Source organism: Artemia franciscana, chromosome 11 (assembly GCF_032884065.1).
Source record: "Artemia franciscana chromosome 11, ASM3288406v1, whole genome shotgun sequence".
NCBI classification, from domain to species: Eukaryota; Metazoa; Arthropoda; class Branchiopoda; order Anostraca; family Artemiidae; genus Artemia; species Artemia franciscana.
The window spans coordinates 27094783-27115711 of NC_088873.1; the positions used below are offsets into that span (position 1 = coordinate 27094783).

At 34.9% G+C, this 20929-nt stretch overlaps 1 protein-coding gene across 3 annotated transcripts in view; it reads right to left on the minus strand.

Annotated features, from left to right (window-relative positions):
• Positions 1–20929, minus strand: part of LOC136033039 (uncharacterized) — a 108861-nt gene that overhangs the window by 26255 nt on the left and 61677 nt on the right. For all 3 annotated transcript variants that reach the window (XM_065713604.1, XM_065713603.1, XM_065713605.1), the window contains 2 exons: positions 7512–7750; positions 3634–3717 (listed from right to left, as the gene is read on the minus strand). In XM_065713604.1, the coding sequence (XP_065569676.1) occupies positions 3634–3717; positions 7512–7750 (323 nt within the window). The remainder of the gene's footprint in view (positions 1–3633; positions 3718–7511; positions 7751–20929) is intronic.

Sequence of the window (20929 nt, forward strand, 5' to 3'; positions counted from 1 at the left end):
AATATGGAAGAAGGTTTTTCAGTCTGCACATTATACCAACTCCACTGGCAGACTTTGCTCTAACCTGATTAATTTGCTCTTTCCATGACAAATTCTCATCAAACACAACTCCTAAACATCTTATCAATACAACCCTTTCAATAACCGACTTTGTCCGACTTTGACATAACAATCTGCATCTATACAACCGGAAATACATAAACACAAATATACAAAAATAATATCAATTGATAGTTAAAGAGTTTTATTAACTGCTAGGATTGCAAGCAGATGCGTTTAGTATCTATCCACTGAGATGTTTGAAAAGACGTTATGTAGCAAGATATAACTTTTAAAGGAGGGAAAAAAGGGAAAGCATTCCATTTTTCTAACCATTTATTCGGGGGTTCCTTTTAATCAGGTGTTTGAAAAAGAATGATTTTTACTTTTCGTGACAAGACCAATGACATTTTGACATTTAAAGTTGTTTTTTTTTTTAAATATGTTTACGAGTGAGGAGAGAAGAAATGACGGATTGTGGAATAATTAGGGATATCTAATCATCTCAAGAACAAAATGAGAGTCCTCAAGATGAGATTCTTGTTGACGGTTTGGGCCATTCGATTTGTTTTGTTTTGTTTAAGAGGGTAAATTAAGGTATAAATCTTGGTTTCTCAATGAAAGTCATATAATGCCGTTTGAATTACTGCATCCACTATAATGAAAAATATATTTTTTATCTAACTTTTGCAGAACAAATTATTTAGTTGAGCGCCTTTCAGTAGAGCTATCACTTAAAAATAGCAAATCAATACTATACATTGCTAAAAATAAATCAGGCGAATTAAGTTTTTATTAAAATAGATTTTTTTTGTGAAAGTTTTGTTAAAATAGCTTATTAAACTAAAAGCTTTGTTTTAGTTCAACTTTATATACATGCCCCAACAGCAAAAAAAATTCACATTATAGTTATCATCGTCGTTATTATTACCGACACCATTGTCATTATCCTTGCTAGCGTTATCATTGTCGTTACCATATCTATCATCTATAAAGCATTTTTTCTCGTTATATTCAAGGATACATTTAGATACCAGAGTTTTTTCAGTCCATTGGTTTCCACATACTGTAACCAGAACAAAAAAAACTTTTTCTTGTGACAGTTTTATAGCGATCGATCGATACCGAAAGGATAGAAGGAAGATAGGAAATAAAAGTTGTATTTCATATAATAATGCTTTTATCATAAATTAATTGCGATTCAGCGTGTTTCCATTTCGTTTGAAATCGGATCAGACTCCAACTTTAGTCACGGAGATTCACTAAAAAGGTCATGGAAGAATGTGTAATAGAAACTTTTGCAGGAATGGCTTCGTCAATAGATTTATCCAATAAACTTTCTGTTTTTTAAGTGATAGTATTTGTGGCATCATACTCTGAAAGTAGAACTTTGCAATGATTTTAAAATTCATTGACGTAAGTATTTTGTTTGGGACGCAGGTGGAATGAAGAGCAAGCATTTGTTTTGTTGCCTGTTTCTGGCATACGTTAACTTCAAAATTCGGGGGAGGGGAGAGGTCTCCCCTCTCGAAAACTCACTTTGGTTACTTCACTTCTGCTGAAGCATTTAAGGACTAAAATATAGTAGTATAGTTGCAGGGAGCCTGGAAGAAATGGCGCCCTGACTGGAATGTCAATGAATTTATCTATTTACCTGTAAAACGGACATATGGTATAACTTTTAAAAGCAATAGGAAACAGTTAGGGGAAATTTTCTCATTTAAACCCAGATATGGATCTATATGCATCTTTATCGAGATAGAGGATATGATGGAGGACCTCTAGCCCCTTACCACTTTCATATTCCGTATATACCATTTAAAAACACTATCAAATATGCGTGCTCTCTAGAAAATTAGCATTAGTGGCGCAAATTAATCATTGTTTTTTTTTTATTGCTAGGAATTCAATTAAGTATACCCCGCTTAGATTTGTTCTTTTGTTGGAATCCATTGCAAAAAGTAAATTTTATGACGCAACTTGATTCAACTTGCTATTTTAATTTTCTAAGAATGCTTTTTGGAGGTAGTAAGCTGGCCAAAATCTGCTCTTGACAGCTCAGAGATAAGTTTCTATCAAACCAGAAAATTTTCTTATTACTCTTTTTAAATCTGTGACAAATTACTTCCTCGAAACACTCTTTGTGGTCTTGTTTTGTTGATGATATTCTTTCCGTCTGGGACAATGGGTATGATACTCTGAAGAATTTTTTGGTGCATTTAAACACTTTTCATTCAAATATTAAGTTTACGTTGGAGGTAGAGGACTCAGGGAAGCTTCTTTTCTAGGATGTTTTATTTCTGAAAAATAATTCTATTTCTGAAAAAAAAGTTAGTGATAATAACATACTAATGATGTATAGTGATAATAACAAACTAATTATAGTAAAAATTCGGATATTTTAGCTTCACGTCTGAAAGTCTTTATCACTGTCTTTTTTGAAAGATCATAGTCATGCTTTTATATTTTCATTTCGTTTTATTTGCAAATGGAAAGGCAGTGTGATGTAGTAAACTGTCTATTTATTCTAACAATGGTTACCCGTTAAACTTACTGAGGAAATTATAGGTAGAAGATTACAAAAGGTAAAGCAAGATCATCATGGACCCCCACCCCCATTTTTTAGTCATTTCTACATGCGAATAAAGACAAAAAAAGCAATTTTGCCATATATTTGGTGATAGACTTCAAAACTTTTAAGAAACATAATCTCTCCCTCTCCTTGAAAAATGAACTAAAGGCTGGCCGTTTTTAGGTTTTATTCTGAGAAACACAAAACTATGCTTTGGAGTTCCGTTTACAGAGTCCTGTGTTAGCGTGGGATGTTCTGCATTCGCAGAACCCATCGACAGTTGGGAAAAAGACTATACGAGTAAAAGCTTGAGAGTAAAAATAATGAATTTGACTGCTTTTGTGCTTCACGCTTTTTAATTCTTCCAATTTCGGGGTTTGTTTCATTTCGATATCCACGTTACTTGTCTATTTATTCATTTCATTCTCTCTTTTCTGGTTGAAATCGTTCCCATTTTTGCTCAAAAATTTGAACTTGATTTTTTTTCTTTTTTTTTAGACTTTTTCAAATACTGCTGATGAAGAGAAGCAGCTTCTTCTCTAAGTATCCGTTTTTTTTACATTCAGTATTTTCGCTGGCCTTATAAAACCTCGTTTTCGCTTTTGTTCTCTTTTGATTTTTGTCTATCATTTGTTTATGGCTGGGTTTTTGGTTTCAGTGTTTTTTCTGTCTCTTTACAGTTTAATTCAAAGGTTAGTGTTGTTTCGGTTTTCATTTCGTGCTTTTCTTCTGTGTAGAACACTGAGGACGACTTTGTGGAGGTCCTTGCCAAAATAACTGCTTTGTCTTTTTTTCTTTTTGCTTTCTTTTCCACTAGCAGAGAATCATCCTTGTTTCTTGATTTTTTTATTATTTAAACTTTTTCTTTCGTTAATTAATAAATTTGAAGTAATCAATACTATCCAAAAAAGCGAGTATGTTTATAAATTGATACTGAAGTTCAATTTTATACATTTTTTTTGTTTATTTCTTGTATAATTAGAGCACGATTACTAACAATTAGGAAGAAAAACTGTACATACCTGAGGTGAAGATGGTCCTTGAGAAATGCCGGGGGACGATATGCTAGCACTATCTTGGTCGGCTACTGAGCTACTCCAGAATGCCTAAAAAGAGTAGTTAAATTACTTAGAAAAAATTTATAATTCTTACTTCTCATCCGTAGAACCAAAGAAATAAGGCTGGGTAATAAATTTGGTGTACGTAAACACATTGAAATTACAATCGAAATCGTACACCCTAAGTGGCACTTTTACATGTATTATCACAGAGTTAAATAGCTGGTTACCATATTAGATAATTCTAATAATAACTCTTGATTGTTCATTTAAAATTCATATTAAATAAAACTGTAAAATTTTCTGTTATAGCTTCGAAACTGCTATCCAATCGGGATTGTCAAAAGAAAATTCTGATTGGCAAGTCTTAATAGAAGTCATATTAATTCAACTTTAGTGCTGGACAGATCTAGTTCTGAATGCCAGCTCAAACTCTATGACAACTGGGCTAGATTTCATCTGATTTCAAATATTAGCATTAGCTGAATCTTGATATTAGTAATATTCCATTGTGAATGGGCTTTTTATTACACCTGTATTCCACGAATCAAACTTGGCGTGGGAGAGATTTGTCATGTCAGACAAGGGATTATGTGTTTGAAGGATTTTATCTCAAGCAGGTGTCAAATATAACAAAAAAACGTGCAAAAACTCTTTTCTTTCAAGAAACATTATCACCATCATATTATTTCATTCAGATTTTTCAATTTGTGTTAACCATTTTAATCTTTGCATTTAGATGTGCCAATAAAGTGGACTCTCCTTTACCCATTAATAGGGTATTCCTTACAAAACACAGTCCTTGTGAGTGATGCTGCTTAGACATTTTATAAAAACTGTGATTATCACTCTGATAGTTACAGCGGTCTATAGCAGTGGTTCTCAACCGATCTTGGGTCATACTCTATTATGGGTGTGAGTCATGCCCACCTCGTGATGCTTAAATTTTTTATATTCAAAATTTTGCGTGTATTCACCTGAAGGAAGCTTTAAAGGCCATAAAGACACAGTGTAAATTAAAATTACGTAACAAATGAGCAAACAACACAAAGGCAAGTGAGACCCCATCAGAAAAACGCTTAGTACACCCCTATATATCTGTCATCTAAAATCTTGATATCAGCAGTTGAGTTTTCTATCAAATATTTTAGCGAAAAAAAAATGAACTACTCTAGTATTATTGATGCTAGATTATTAATGCCCACGCAATTTATGGATCCGAAATAATTGTAGCTATCCAACTAACAGGAAAATATGGAATTTTCATATTTTTCCTGTTATTTACTCTAAGTGAGGCAAGTCATTTTTTTAAATGCCTGTCGCAATTTTATATATCGAGCTATCCAGTAAAGTTGCTCAACCATTGATTTTCTAACCTCCATGTCTCATCCATCCAATGTCAGGTTTGTATTCTTCTGCAAGTTGTTCAACGGAGCTTATGATTACAACATTACCTTGTTACTTATGGCATTTCTAAACTATACATTTTTCAAACCGCATAAAACATCGATTTTGTCATTGTATTGCTTAAAATATAAGACTAGTGACTTGCCGAGGAGAGTATTGATGCTTTCAAACGTCAAATAAAGCTAGAGCCGTTCAAAGGGGGAGGGGTGGTTCGGAGTTTACCCACTTCGATCAAATTTTTCACTTTGACTCGGATTTTTTCGCTTATATTTGAGTCGTAAGGGGGCACTGTAATTAATTTTTCCCCAGCACCACCAACTCTAGGAACAGCTCTGAGTAAATCCATTCAAAATACCTTAAGTGCCCTACGAGGCTAGTCGCGCCAAGAAATGGCTTTGCGTTGCGATGTTTTTATGCCCTCTGAGTCACTGTTATATAAAATATTTTAATTGACTTACAAAATGAAAAAGAAATTGGGAAATATTTTACGTTAATTTAAATTCTCAATAAAAAGAAAAAATCAGTCTTCGAATAAAAAAGGACAATATAAAGGATTGTCAAAAAGACAAATCCGTACGTAAAAGCTATTGCGAGGATTAACAATTAAGATTTGATCAGTAGTAGGTTGTAGTGATAATTGACTAATTAGGGTTTCTTTTTACAAGAATAATTCTAAAGCTTAAAATTCCATTAGAGAAAATTCTACTTGTAAGGCTTTTAAAGCAATACAGGTTTAATTTTCTATTTGTTAAGCTTACATTTTGCAACTTCAGAAAATTGCCACAGTAAGCATAGAGATTATGGTTAATTAAGTCTGCGATCTAGGGCTATATGTAAAAGGGTACTTGCTAATGTGAAAAGGTCTCCACAGCTTAAGCAATTTAACATACCGCGTACTTTTTACATGCCAAGGCAAAAGATCCTTAAATAGTTTCTACTGAAGAATTGTGAAGTGAATGAGAAATGATTGGGAAAATGCCGTACATTTCTTGAAGAAGTGACAGTGAATGCAAAGCTATTTTTTTTGTTTTTGTACTACGAACGTCGACGAGCGCTAACAAAAAGAAACGAATATAATATACCGCCTCCAACGGTGACACAGCTAGGATTTCATATCGGCCCAATACCACTCATTTCAGAGATCCGCAGGATAACGTGATTAGAATTAAAATTAACGGACAAAATGAAGATGGAATAACAGAAAAGATGGACTTAGGTCGAATTGGTGGGGTGTTTGAATAAATTCACAATGCTAATATAGTAGCTAACCAGAGGGGTTGGGTTCTTAAGTAGAAGGGCTATGAGCCTTCCTTTTGATTTAAAGATAAATTATGAAAAAGATTCACTCTTCAATTCTATAATTGTCTGACAGGTATTTTGTCTGACAGGTATACCTGTCAGACAATTATAGAATTGAAGAGTGAATCTTTTTCATAATTTATCTTTAAATCAAAAGGAAGGCTCATAGCCCTTCTACTTAAGAACCAAAACCCTCTGGTTAGCTACTATATTAGCATTGTGAATTTATTCAAACACCCCACCAATTCGACCTAAGTCCATCTTTTCTGTTATTCCATCTTCATTTTGTCCGTTAATTTTAATTCTAATCACGTTATCCTGCGGATGATCATTCACTTCATTCTTTTGACTGATAGATTTTTGTTGTTGACTGTTGTGGGAGCGACAGTCCCCCTCAGACGCAACGTAAATTCCATTTCTTTCAAGCTTTAAGGACTTTATTTATTTTCACTTTGAAAGAAAAAATTTTCCTTTTATTTATGGGCACATAGATCCGTAAGATGAGATGTCCGTCGTATTTGTTTTACTATTGTTTAAAGCACATAAAACGATAGTTATCTGATGCAAAGATATGGTAGTTAAGAGAAGGGGGGCGGCTCATTCAATCATAAACTAAAACTGATCACAGCTTTTTTACTAAAAGAAAAATTTGACTCTTTGAACATGTTGTGTGTCTTTTTTAATAAATTACGTTTGATTTCATTTGTTAACAGAGAAGGGAAACAAACAAACACTTCTTTTTAGAACTACGAATAATCTCAATTTTTTTCAAAAATTTCTGTCGCACTGCTGATCAGTTTAGTCGAGCTTTTAGTCCTAAATATGAATGAAAAACAGTGTTTTTATTAGAATTTCAGTCTTCACAATATAACAATGACAATAAAATTACTTTTTTTGCCATATAATTTCAAAAGCCCAATTTTCAGAGAAAAAAAAACGCAACTTTAATGTGAATTTACTATGAAAATAATTAGACCTATCATATTTTTGATCATGACAGAATGAAAAGGACGGATTTACACGATTTTACTTTTTACCTGACTCATAACCATAGAAAATCTGAATGATGTATGTTGACTTCGAGTGCCTGATTTATTCATTGACTGGGGATCTGGCAGTAATACTGGTCCACTCACCTGAGATGATGCAGAGCCTCTTCTGCCATAACTTTCATCTTCTTCCATAGTCTTTTCATCTTCTTCTGCAATGTCTTCCTGTGCCATGGGAGTAGGATACATGAGAGCATAGTAGTATACCTGTTCGCCTGGTGGCTTATCATACCACTGCATAGGCTGAAGCATCACCGTAGGAAGGACGGGGTACTGCGACCCATAAGGAACGCAGGGAACAATATTACCATAAACATCGTAGGAAACTGGAAAAACAGAAAATCAAAGATTTGATATGAGATTTAGGTTACAAATACCGTTACAGATGTGGATGGGATATATAGACAGTTTTTATGACAGATAATTTTATGCTCTCAAACTGAAAAAAAAACTCCCGATATAGTCGTTAGGATGGCATTAACTCAGGAATCGGCACGCATGACTTCAAGATAAATCTGTTTTTATTAAAGAAAACTTTTCGACTGAAGACCAGCTAATTGCTTTGTGTGATATAGCTATTCGACAGCAAAGTTTATAAAACCCTAGTTCAGACCATCAAATTTGTTTACCTGAGTCCAAATAACTGACAGGATCGTATCCAGGAGCAGGAGGGAGACCAAGACGATTTCAGATATGTTTTTTGATAATATGTGATTAAAGCCCGTTGTATGCTATTGCTCCGGAAACGTCGTTTACATCCCTCCAAAAGATCCAAAATAGGACTAATAAGACAGGTTTGATCTTCCCCATGACTCTCTCCAGTCTGTTAGTGAGAGGTTTGGTTTAGCGTCTATGGCTGTTTTCTACAAGCACTAAAATTCACCTCCTTCTCTAGATTTCTTGTATTGCACCCCCGGTTGTCCGACCGACAAGACAAACACGAAAGCACACGGCTCGGTCCAACTATCTTGAGGTTGGCCAGCCGAGAACAGAGCACTTGAAGAACAGCTTTATTGGACGTTGCACTTCGGTCTGGAATGATATTCCTGGGGAAGTTATCCCTACACGTTTCTCTATTGAATCTTTCAAACGAAGATTCAGCACTCATCTGAAACCTCGATAAAAGACTAGCTGAAAATTAGACGTTAAGTAATACCTGGCGTCACGAATTTAGGAATAAAAAAGAGTAATTTCGATAAATTAAAAGCCCCGGAATTCCTGAACAAACGTAAAAATAAAATCCTTCCTGTTAATACTTACAAAGAATTTGAGACAGGAACTAAAAAATTATGTTTCCACTGTTTTTGTGAAACCACGTGGTTTCCCTGGCATCCTCTCTAAACAGCGTGTTTTGTTAGCAATTAAAAGCTCCGGAATTCAGGTAAGAAATGGGAATATCTAATTCGAGAACAAATTAAGGAGGCCGAAGAGAATGAAATATTTGTGACATTATTATTTATTGTTATAAAATATACTATTCAGAAAAAAATTATTTTCAACAGGAAATCAGATAAGAAGCGAAGGAAAAAGAAGATGTTGATGCCATTGGCTTTAACAGTGCTGCATTGAGCGAGATAATCATCATTAGGGTATGCCACCAGATATATGGGCAGGGAGGGATCTCTCCCTATGCCCAAAGTTAATAGGAGAAAATTTCAGCATTTCAAATGGAACTCCAAATCTATAAGTGGAAAAAATTAGGTTTATCTTATATTATTTCCGAGCAAATCTTCAATGAAAATAAGTATCAAGGAGGCACACTCGTGCCTCTTTAAAGAGGCGAACCAAGACAATGTTAAGCGATCTTCGGTTCCAGTGGTCGCAGAGGGATGGGGAGGGATGCATTTCGTAGCCCGAGCTCCAACTAAGAAACCTGCCAAATTTCATCCCCCTCCGACTTTTCCTTCATGGGGAAAATCTGGCCGAAAGTTTCGACCCCCCAACCCCACCCCCCTTTAACGTTGTCCGATCGGGCTGAAATAAGGTCCCCTAGGGCCCAGGAGCTTATCCGCGAAATTTCAGCTCGATCCGATAACTCCTTCCCTGTTTTCCAGAAACCACGCATAGCCACTTAATGTTCATGTTCTCCTTTTGTTTTTTTTCTGCCACGCCTACAGGTCACAGCCGACATCGGATCTGGGTGTACGAAGACTCATTTGACGCGGAATTCTCCGAGTAATTTTCCTGGAAAGTTTCGTCGGAAAATCTTAACCCCCCGATTTTCTAGCTTATAAAAACCCATTTCCCCATAAGAGCCCATGTTAATTTTTGAAATTCTTAAAAGTTATTTAAAAGTTATATTTATACACATGCAGGTATTACGACTTCAAACATGCCCGGTTAGCTCAGTCGGTAGAGCGTGGGACTTTTAATCCTAAGGTAAAGGGTTCAAGTCCCTTATCGGGCGGTTTTTTTTTTCACAAAATATGAAAAAACTTCGTTTTCTTAAAGAGTTAAAGAGGCTGCGTCCCAAAGTCGAACCTTAAAACGTACAGGAATTAGGAGAGGCAGTCCTAATTCCTGTACGAGGAGTACAGGAATTATTAAATTACATCCACTATGGATTGTAGAAAAACGTCCAGAAATAATATGAAAAAAACTTCGTTTTCTTAAAGAGTTAAAGAGGCTGCGTCCCAAAGTCGAACCTTAAAACGTACAGGAATTAGGAGAGGCAGATGGGGGGCTGCCGCCCCCCAAACCCCCCACTTTTAAAGACTCTTTTGTACAGGTTTTTTGTTGTGGGGGGCTGCCACCCCCCTAACCCCCCCCTCTTGGCTTCGGAAAGGCCCTCTTTTAATTAACAAAGAATACAAAACAGGTTTTTGCTTGCTACCCTACCCCCACCCCCAGCTCTTAGCTTGTGTGCTCTGTGCCTGGGAAACAGTTTCAATAATTATGTTAAAATGTAAATGGAGTGGTCAACTTCATTGTTACTAATTACTAGTTTCGGCGCAATGGTTCTCCTGTCCTCTTGTGTTTAACATTTTTCGAAGTTATTCCATTAGTCATTCATTTCAATTTTTTGTTAATTAAAAGAGGGCCTTTCCGAAGCCAAGAGCGGGGGGTTAGGGGGGCGGCAGCCCCCGACAACAAAAAACCTGTACAAAAGAGTCTTTAAAAGCGGGGGGTTTGGGGGGCGGCAGCCCCCCATCTGCCTCTCCTAATTCCTGTACGTTTTAAGGTTCGACTTTGGGACGCAGCCTCTTTAACTCTTTAAGAAAACGAAGTTTTTTCATATTATCTATCGGATACGATGAAAGCGTTTAAGCTATAGAACAAAAATCAATATCTATACAAAGAAATCTATCAAAGGAAACTTTAAATTTTTGAACATTACATTCTAAATGGTTTTTTATCCTTGACCTTGTAGCTATTTTAGAGGGAATGTGTGCCCTTTAAAGGTTCAAGCATTACATAGGTTGTATGACAAATTAAAACCTGGTCTGGAAAAAAATTTTGATTTGACTCATGTTCCAAGGATTGAATCCTTGCAACTTTTGACAAAGTCAAAACCAAATTCACTTGACGTTCATAGTTAAAATATGTAACATTTCAGGGGGGCAGGGGTGTAATTTTGAAGTTAGCCTTATAACCCTTGAACATTAGTATGGCAAGTTAAGTTAATATCGTTCATCCGTGGTAGATAAAAAGTAAAAACAATTTTTTTTGGTTTATTGCTTTTTTCAGATATTGACTCAAGGGACATGACAATGGACACCCTATGCTGTAGATGGTCTTCAATGGATCGTAAAATTGACCGTATAGCCTCCTAGATTGCAATCTTAAAGAACTGTAATTACTATTTTTTTAAATATATTAGGAATCAAAGAAGACTTTTAAATAAAGCTTTGGCACATAAAGTGAGCTATTTTACAACAGCTGTGGACAAATAATAGGAAATGAACAAAAATATAGACTTAACTATTCCTCCTTTTATCCAATAAGTTAATGTTGGGGAAGACCACTGTATAAGGACAACATTCGTCGCATGCAATTGCAATACCAAACATTTCATAGAAATCGACGGTGTAAGGTCTTAAGATACTTAATGGGTTCCTGGTAGATATTGATTAGGATTAAAATCTTAATTTTTTTTCTATTGAAAAACAAAAGTGAAATTTTTCACCTAGTTTAAAATCTTTAAATTCTGTTTCAAATCTGTTTTTAAATTTCATGGATCTATTTTTAATTTGTCTTAATATCATACAGTTGTACACTCCCTAGATTCCACTAGTGCAGTTGATAATTAAGCTCGAGGTCATTTTATTATCATACATGTTATTACTTTGGCGCATTATTTTCAGCTAAATTTTGTTTTTTTTATGTCTGCACCATTCATCATAGCTTTCAAAACTACATACAGAAGAAATTTATTAATTCAGTACCACCTAAAATGTCACATACACGGTGCGTTCATGCAAACTGCAATATATTCATGCGAACTGCAATATCAAAATTTGAGCACTCCCAAATTTTGGGAAAGATCTACACCTCATAAATTCTACAGGGCTGTTACTGACTAACATTAATGGTCTTAAAATAATAAACCCAGAATTAAGAAAGGACTCCACAGGAATTTTAAATAGACAAAAATTTAAAATTATAGATGGAAAATTTAACAGGATAGGTACAACAGGCACTTCAACAGGAAAAAGTAGCATACCTTTTATAGCGTATTCGGCTGTATCAAGAAACAACCTACTATCAGTCGCTTATGTCAAGCTTATATAGGTAAAAATATTTAAATGAGTTTATTCATGTTTAAATATTAAAAAACACAGAAAAAATGTTTACACATCAGAGCTGACAGTTTTTATGCTCGATTCATTTTTTACCCACATTTAATTTTAATAAGCAAAATATTTTTTTTTCTGTTTTCCAATGAAAAATCTCATGGATCAAACATGAACCCTAAAGTTGCTATTTGAAAATGTCCCGTGTCGCAAAACTGACGGCTCTGTCTTTTTAATTCAATAATATTTTGAGGTGTCACAACTCCCTCTACGATTTGTTCAATTAAGATTACTAGTCTACTATAATGTCTATTGGACTGCAATTTTGTCGACAAGTTCATGCCAGGATGTAACACACATTTAGATCTTGGCAACGAATAAGAAATGGCTTCAGTATCAAGAATCAGATTTTTTGCCAAGCTGATGAGGCTTAAACCAATGCGAAGCGGCATGACAACTGCAGCTGACACTCACAGCATCTATAATGCAATCAATCAAAACATATTGGCCCAGAGTCAAGAGTCATTAAAACTCCTAGAGAAATTGAACTCAATATTAGTTCTAGGATAGCCTGAGATGTTTAACAGGAGTTCTAGGCGAGTTATATAATCAATTTTAAAAAGATTATGGCCGGTTATCATATTTGAGAAAGGGGTATTCACAGACACAAAATAGTCTATTAGACTATGGCATGTAGCTATACTTATCGGCTAGCTAATCCTTTGTTACTTGAAAAGCCTCTACTACCACCGATCAAAAATCCAGGTTCTAGCTACAGTCAATTGAATATTTAGGAGAAGCACGTCAAAACATTTTCGCAAATTTATATTTTAGAAAAACCTTTCCCTATAGAGTTGTAGAATTAACTGTTATTAAAGTGCGAAATGTCATTGAATACATATACTGCTCCAGTTTTCTTGGTAAGAAATGGGTGGGAGGGAGGGCATGTCGTCCTGATAGGTGGAATTCTCGCTATTTCCTTGTACTGTCCTTGAAAATGATCTGTTAATCAAATATTTCAGTCAGTGAGCTATTTCATTCTGGGTATTCTAGTGACATAAGCAATCCTGTCATCTATTCCAAGCAGAGAATAATATAAACAAAATAGATGGTGCTAGTAAAAGTCTTCATTTCCTTAATTTTGAATTACGTAAAAGATAAATCACAAGATTTCCAAAAAACGTCTACTTCACAATTAATACAAAACAAAAAAAAAGATTAAAAAACACAATGCAAGCAAATCTGTTTAATACGTAAAGATAAATTGAAGTTGAAACATAATAAGAGGATCATGTTTATTTTAAAAGTTTTTACCGGTTTCTTCCGAAGTGTGTGAAATATTCACGAGGCAAAGGGGGGTTGGAAGAATAAAGGTTTTATAGAAAAGAAAATAAGCATACGTAATTGTAACCTTTATCTGCCAATAAAGAATGATAAACTAAGGAATAGCAAAACTAGGATATCACATTTCTTGGGCAGTAATAATTCTGAAAATTCGACTTTTAATTGGATTTTACACACGATATTGGTTCGATTGTATAAATTGAGAATCTCCCTTTCATCCAGCTCTAATTTAAAGTATTTCCTTTATGTTGCAAGGTGGAAAATTCTAGACTCTCGACCGTATTTTCTTTACAAGAATCTCTGCAACAGTTCGTTGCAACGAACTGCAAGGAATGACTCATGCTCATAGTAACCAAAACACTAAAAATAGGAAATTCGAGAATAATATATACACCATGGTCTTAGATTCTTTACTGTGATTCTAATAAATAGGATGCATTGAGTTATTTATCAAAAGCTGTGAGCCTGAGTAACCCCATGAGAAGTGGGTTCATTCGAATGAGAATGTAAAAATTTAACTATCATTTTAAGTAGCAAAAGCGATCATGTCAGAGTAAAGATGGCAAATTCCTAGATTTTGGCCTACAAAAAAAAATTGATTTCAACCCGACCAGAACCGTAACGGTATGGAGGAGATATTGTGATAACTATTGAGAGGGTATTCATACAAGTCTCTTGGTCTCAGAGACTATACTGACGTGTGGCATACCATTCGTTCTCAAACAAATACAGTCCATACGAAAAATGAACCATTAGCCTATAGATGGAGCATTTAACAATAAAAGTGACGGCTACAGAGTACCGTAATGTTGTACACCCTCTATTAGGATGTTGGTCAACTGACTGTTTTATGCGTAGGAGGGTGCCCACTCCCTCAAAAGAGCGTTTGAGAGCCGTATTTCAGACTTTCCATGAGAGGTGCTTCAGATGAACTGAATGAATATTTGAATAATTATGGATTTGACCTTGGATATCCCTTAATTAAGAAGAATATGAATTGCAATGGTTCACCTTTGATGTAAAGAGCTGGGTTTGAGGGGATAGTAGATCTCCTCACATTTAGAGTTACGCTTGGAACGGTATTAAAAACGAACATAAACTAAATGGTATTAAAAAAAACCATTAAAACAAAACATTAAAAACAAACTGAATAAAGCTAGCTATTTCAAATAAAAGTAAAGAACAACCATAAAATATAAAACGAAAATAAATTATTCCGTGTATGATGGCACTGCCCCCCTAATTCCCCTCTTTAGACTGAAGTTTAACTTTTTGCCTCTAATTCTGGATCAAATACATCTAAAGCTAAATTGGCATTGGCAAAGCAGGAATGATTATGCATTAAGCCTGGATATCCCTTAATTAAGAAGAATATGAATTGCAATGGTTCACCTTTGACGTAAAGAGTTGGGTTTGAGGGGATGGTAGACCTCCTCACATTTAGATTAACGCTTGGAATGGTGTTAAAAACGAACATAAACTAAATAAAGCTAGCTATTTCAGATGGAAGTAAAGAACAACCATAAAATATAAAACGAAAATAAATTATTCCGTGTATGATGGCGCTGCCCCTCTAATACCCATCCTTAGACTGAAGTTTAACTTTTTGCCTCTAATTCTTGATCAAATAAATTTAAAGCTAAATTGGCACACCCTGAATAAATTAAAGAAGTAAATCTTGAAAAGAAAGGGTAAATGGCCAATAGGAAGAAAAGGGAGAGGAAGAGTAATCAAGCGAATACATGACCCGGATTACAACAAGGCGTTCATTGCTTTGAAAAAGGGAAAAAATGTCAACAATAACAGTTTAATAAAAGGAACAAATCTAAATAAAAAAAAAATAAAAGTAAAAGAATCAAGAAAACTTATACAAAACTCAATGTAAAAACAATGGAAGTAGAATATGTAATTAATAGGCTACTCGTATCTTCTGCTTCCTACTGATGACCATAGACCAGTTGTTTCCAAAATTTACTGCTTAGGTTTTGACAAACTACTACTAATACTACTAACAATTCATCGCAGCACCAAGCCGCCTGAGGCCAACACAGCTGCGCACGCTCCTCCTCCATCCCAATTTATTCAGAGCCTCCCTCTTTACACCCACCCAAGAAGTTTTCATTTCCTTTAAATCTTTCTTAATGACATCCTCCCACCCCAGACAAGGACGATCTGCTTTCCGTTTAGCCCTAGAAGGTTGACCGAAATGGATAATCTTCGGTAATCAGTCATCCGCAGAACGTGCCCTAACCATCTCAACCTTTCTTTCATTATAGCCCTAGAATAGCCCTAGGTTTTGACAGGAGCAATTGAAATTGGATAAAAAGCGTTTTTCAGAATGCCTTAAGGCAGGACGCACTCTCAAGGAACCTTCCTACACCCCCATGTTAAACATTTGGAGTTTGCCTGACGTTCCTGAATTAGTGATTTCGGCGGTTTTTATGTCAATAGAAATAAAATAAAAATCTGGTGATGATCTAATCAAATCTTAAAGCCGACATTTATCTTTTTATAATTCCAAAATAATTATAAAACCTGTTTCGGGTTTGCATTCTAGATTGCTACACTTGAGACTGTTGTTGTGGGGTATCAAAAAAAAGGGCAAAAAAATTCCTATTCAACAATCAGAAAGTTATTTCTATAATATATACTTTCTGGCTGCAGTCCCTTTAAATAATTTACATATTTGTGTTCCGAAGTCTAAAATTCCCCTCAGAAGACTAGATCCAGCTGTAATCGGAGCGTGTGAGAATGCATAAATTAGACTAAGGAACTAACCACTCGGATTGTTCAGGAGCGATTCAGTCAAGTATTATTTAGTTGTAACCTGTTTAAACAGATTCTAGAGAATAAGTAGCGTGCAGACATCAAACTGCCGGTTAATAAATGCATATAAAAAATTATACTATATAAATAACTAGCTGTTGGTGGGCGCTTCGCAACCCCCTCCCCAGGCCCCCCCCCCCCGCGCGTGTAAATCGTTACGCGCCATATTAGTTACGCGCCATTGTAGTTGTGTCCCTGTGTCCCACCTGTGAATATAAATAGATATATACATATATATATGTTTTTAACTACGTAAAACTTGCGAATATATAACATTCTTCGCTGTCCCATTGTCTGTGCATATAAATAGATTGTCAGGTTTATACCGGTGCGCATTCGCTTTAAATAGTAAGAGTTTCAGTTCAAATGTTTTAAAAGGGAATTATTAGATAAAACACTTGTACTTGAAATTAGCCATTAAATATGTGTGTTGAAGTGATAAATGCTTTTATTAGAGCATTATAAGACTTTTGCGTAAAGGGTAGAAGAGAGGGCAGCCCATCTTAAATACGGAATAATTCTGTTCATTTTGGGTTATTGCCAGTTCCAGTTTTTCCTTTTATTTGGAAGAAAAACAACTTTTCTCTATATTTAATAGCATGCGAGATGCAAAGACCAATAACGCTGTAAAGCTGGTTATGTCTGTTTTTATTAAATAAAAAAAATCAATTTTTTTTTAGCTGAAAGTAAGGAGCGACATTAAAACTTAAAACGAACAGAAATTACTCGGTATATGAAATGGGTTGTCCCCTCCGCAATCCCTCTCTCTTTCCGCTAAAGCTTTTAATTGTTTTAAAAAGTAGAATTGTGGAAAAGAGTCAAACTTTAGCGTAAAGAGCGAGGGATTGCGGAGGAGACAACCCATTTCATATACCGAGTAATTTCTGTTCGTTTTAAGTTTTAATGTCGCTCCTTATTTTCAGCTAAAAAAAATTAGTTTTTTTTATTTAATTTCTCAACGGTTTTGAATTAATGCATGTTTGGTTTTGGCTCTCCGCACATAAATTATTAAAATGAAATTTGAATATTAATTCTTTTTTTGGCTAAATGGCTTTCTCTTAGTTTTGATCAGACGATTTTGAGAAATAAGGGGTGGAGAAGGAGGCCTAGTTGTCCTCCAATTTTTCGGTTACTTAAAAAGGCAACTGGAACTTTTAATTTTTAACGAACGTTTTTATTAGTAAAAAATATACGTAACTTAAGAATTAACTTACGTAGCAAACTTTCATAATCTTATACTTTTATTATGCATACGAGGGGATTTGTACCCTCGTTAATACCTCGCTCTTTACACTAAATCGTAAGTTTTGTCCCAATTCTTTAAGAATGACCCCTGAATCAGAAAGGCCGTAGAATAAATAGTTGAAATTACTAAAAATACTTTAGCATAAAGAGCGAGGTATATATCTCCTCCTAAATACCTCGCTCTTTATGCTAAAGTATTTTTAGAACCCCTCATATGCGTAATAATCTCTGTTCGTTTTAAGTTTCAATGCTACTCCTTCCTTTCATTTGAAAAAACGTTTTCATGTTTATTTTTCATTGTTTTCTTATAGTAATGTAGAAAATCCTGCGCCCTTTTCATTGAATTTTTCTTCCCCCATGACAGATTCCTCAAAGGAAAGATCCTCCAACATAGCCCCCTCCCTCAGCCCCATCCCCCAAACAAAATAAAATCCCCCTGAAAACGTCTGTACACTTCCCAATAACCATTACTATATGTAAACACTGGTCAAAGTTTGTAACTTGTAGCCCCTCCCCCAGGGATTTTGGGGAAGTAAGTCATCCCTAAAGACATAGTTATTATGGTTTTCGACTATGCTGAACATAATGGCTATCTCAAAATTTTGATCCGTTGACTTTGGGAAAAAATAAGCGTGGGAGGGTGCCTAGATGCCCTCCAATTTTTTTGGTCACTTAAAAATGGCACTGGAACTTTTCATTTCCGTTAGAATGAGCCTTCTTGCGACATTCTAGGACCACTTGGTCGATACGATGACCCCTGGAAAAAAAAAAAAAAAAAAAAAAAAAAAAAAAAAAAAACACGCACCCGTGATTTGTCGTCTGGCAAAAAATACAAAATTGCACATTTTTGTAGATAGGAGCTTGAAACTTCTACAGTAGGGTTCTCTGATACGCTGAATCTGATGGTGTCATTTTTGTTAAGATTCTACGACTTTTCGGGGGTGTTTCCCCCTATTTTCTTAAATAAGGCAAATTTTCTCAGGCTCGTAACTTTTGATGGGTAAGACTAAACTTGATGAAACTTATATATTTAAAATCAGCGTCAAAATGCGATTCTTTTGATGTAGCTATTGATATCAAAATTCAATGTTTTAGAGTTTTGGTTACTATTGAGCCGGGTCGCTCCTTACTACAGTTCGTTACCACGAACTGTTTGATTACATATATTCTTCGAAAAATTTTCACAATGAATTATTTCAGTAGAAAGATCAACAAAGCCCTAGGAATATTTAACAGATCCAGTAGATGTGCTATGTACGAATAGTAGACAGGGGCATAGGTATGGTTTCCATAGGCTTTCTTATAATTTTTACTTTAATATCTGTATTCTAAAACATTTGAAATTAGAAAGAGTTCATAAACTTTCTGTCTTTATTTATTTCATAAATACGTTTCAAGACCACACTGGTTATGACGTCTGACAAGAAAAGAATAAAAGAAATATATAATAAAAAAACACACACATTTTTTTAAATTACATTTTTCATATTTTTTCGTTGTTCAGCTTTAAGCGTACTGGATCTCAAAAATCGATCACCTTATCTCCGATTTCTATGGAAGTCTCTGATAATCGAAGTTTTCCACTTTTTTTGTAGATTTTGAAAAGCTACTAGATGTATTCTTTTTCAACTATTTCCGTATTCAGACGAAAAAGGTACACATTATTTTGCACACATATCTAAGGAATTTAAAATTAGGTTGGCTCGTTTTTTTTCAAATCTTTTGTCATTAAAAATTTTCAAATTATGGATGGCTTGAATTTAAAAAAGGGTCAAATTTACAATCGAAGATAGTAGGTTTTTTGTTGAAAATACTACTTTTGATCTCTTTTGTTGATTTACTAATCTAGTTTTTTAAAGAGTAAACAAGTCTTATAAAACATTTTCTACGTTTGAACTTTTTGCAGGTTATGTAATCTCTCTTGAGAATTTCACGAGGACCTATCTCGTGACTTGGAAACAATTTGGATGTTGTGTTTTCAAGGCATGATTTAAATAAAAGAAGTCGACTATGTAAGAACTATGACTTTAAATATAGTCCATACCGGGCACGCGATTAAAAAGTACGGCAGTGGCCGTATCCCTCCAAAGGTTCAAAAGCGTATAAAATATGTGCCAAAATGGGAAAGATTTTATTGGAAATACATATGTTCGCAGTCTTGCACCTCCTTTGTCAAACGCCAACGGAAAGATCTTTCTTCACTCGAATCGACGCATTTTACCAATTGAAAGGGTTAGTTCCTAACCTCAACGGACCAGTTATTCAAATGCAACCAAAACTGCCAGGTTTAGCCCTTTCGAGGGATAAGTAAGATTATTTATATTGTGCTGACATTACATAGAGGCCAGGCATTCTCGGAGATCAAACCATATCTAATGTGTTGTAGATGAGCAGTGATCTCACATATTGGATAGCTAATTCTTTGACACCTAGACTGCATCATAAGTTTCAGTATTTTAGAACATCAGCTAAAGCTTGGCATTTTTTTTACCAATCGTCTTGAAACTTGAACGGGCAAGTGCCTTATGTAAACAGGATATGATAAAGATGGCTTTAAGAAGCGTCTGCCGATTCTCAGACCTGTACGCAGAACCACTCATATCTGCTTGAAACGCATATGACAAGTATCTTATTTAAAAGGGACGGACTCCCTACTCTTAAAATTTGGTCAGTATTTAGCAAGAGTGAAGAAGATTTCTCCCAAGAAATCTTAGACTAGTGAATCACACGATACGATCCGGGTACTAGGCTCCAGAGTTTGAAAATTCGTGGATTCCCGAGCCAAGCAAAATGCCAATTAAAATGAATAGTCAAGTCAAACTTAAAACTAAAAGACGTTACCACAGATTAGTGTGGGGCTGCGACCCAGTCAAACCCCCTAATGGATGGTGAAATTTACACTTTACTGAAAACGAGATATATTTTCAGCTGACTTTTTTGTCATAATTAAAAAAAAAACATTATACGTAAATATAGATTAATCTAGCAAACTAATTGATAAAATAATCAAGTATACAGGGACAAGTACAGCCAAATTCTTGGAATAAATCAGTTCTTGAATTTTATTTTAGCTCCTATATGGGTAGTTTTTCATCGCTATTTTCCCTTTTGATTTCTTTTCATTCTAAAGTATAGAAAATTGACACCCGAAGAAAGTTTATAAAATAAGCGGCAATCTTTGAAGCACCCTATTTAGTTTTAGTAAGGCACAAGTAACACTTCATCCTTTAGGGTTAAAGATAACAACTATCCCGCTCGTGTCTGTGGTAATTTTCGTTATTTTAATTGTGACTTAGTTATTTTTTAACTTCTTTTTTTTTTAGTTTCATTTATTTGTTCATATTAAGGTCGGTTCCT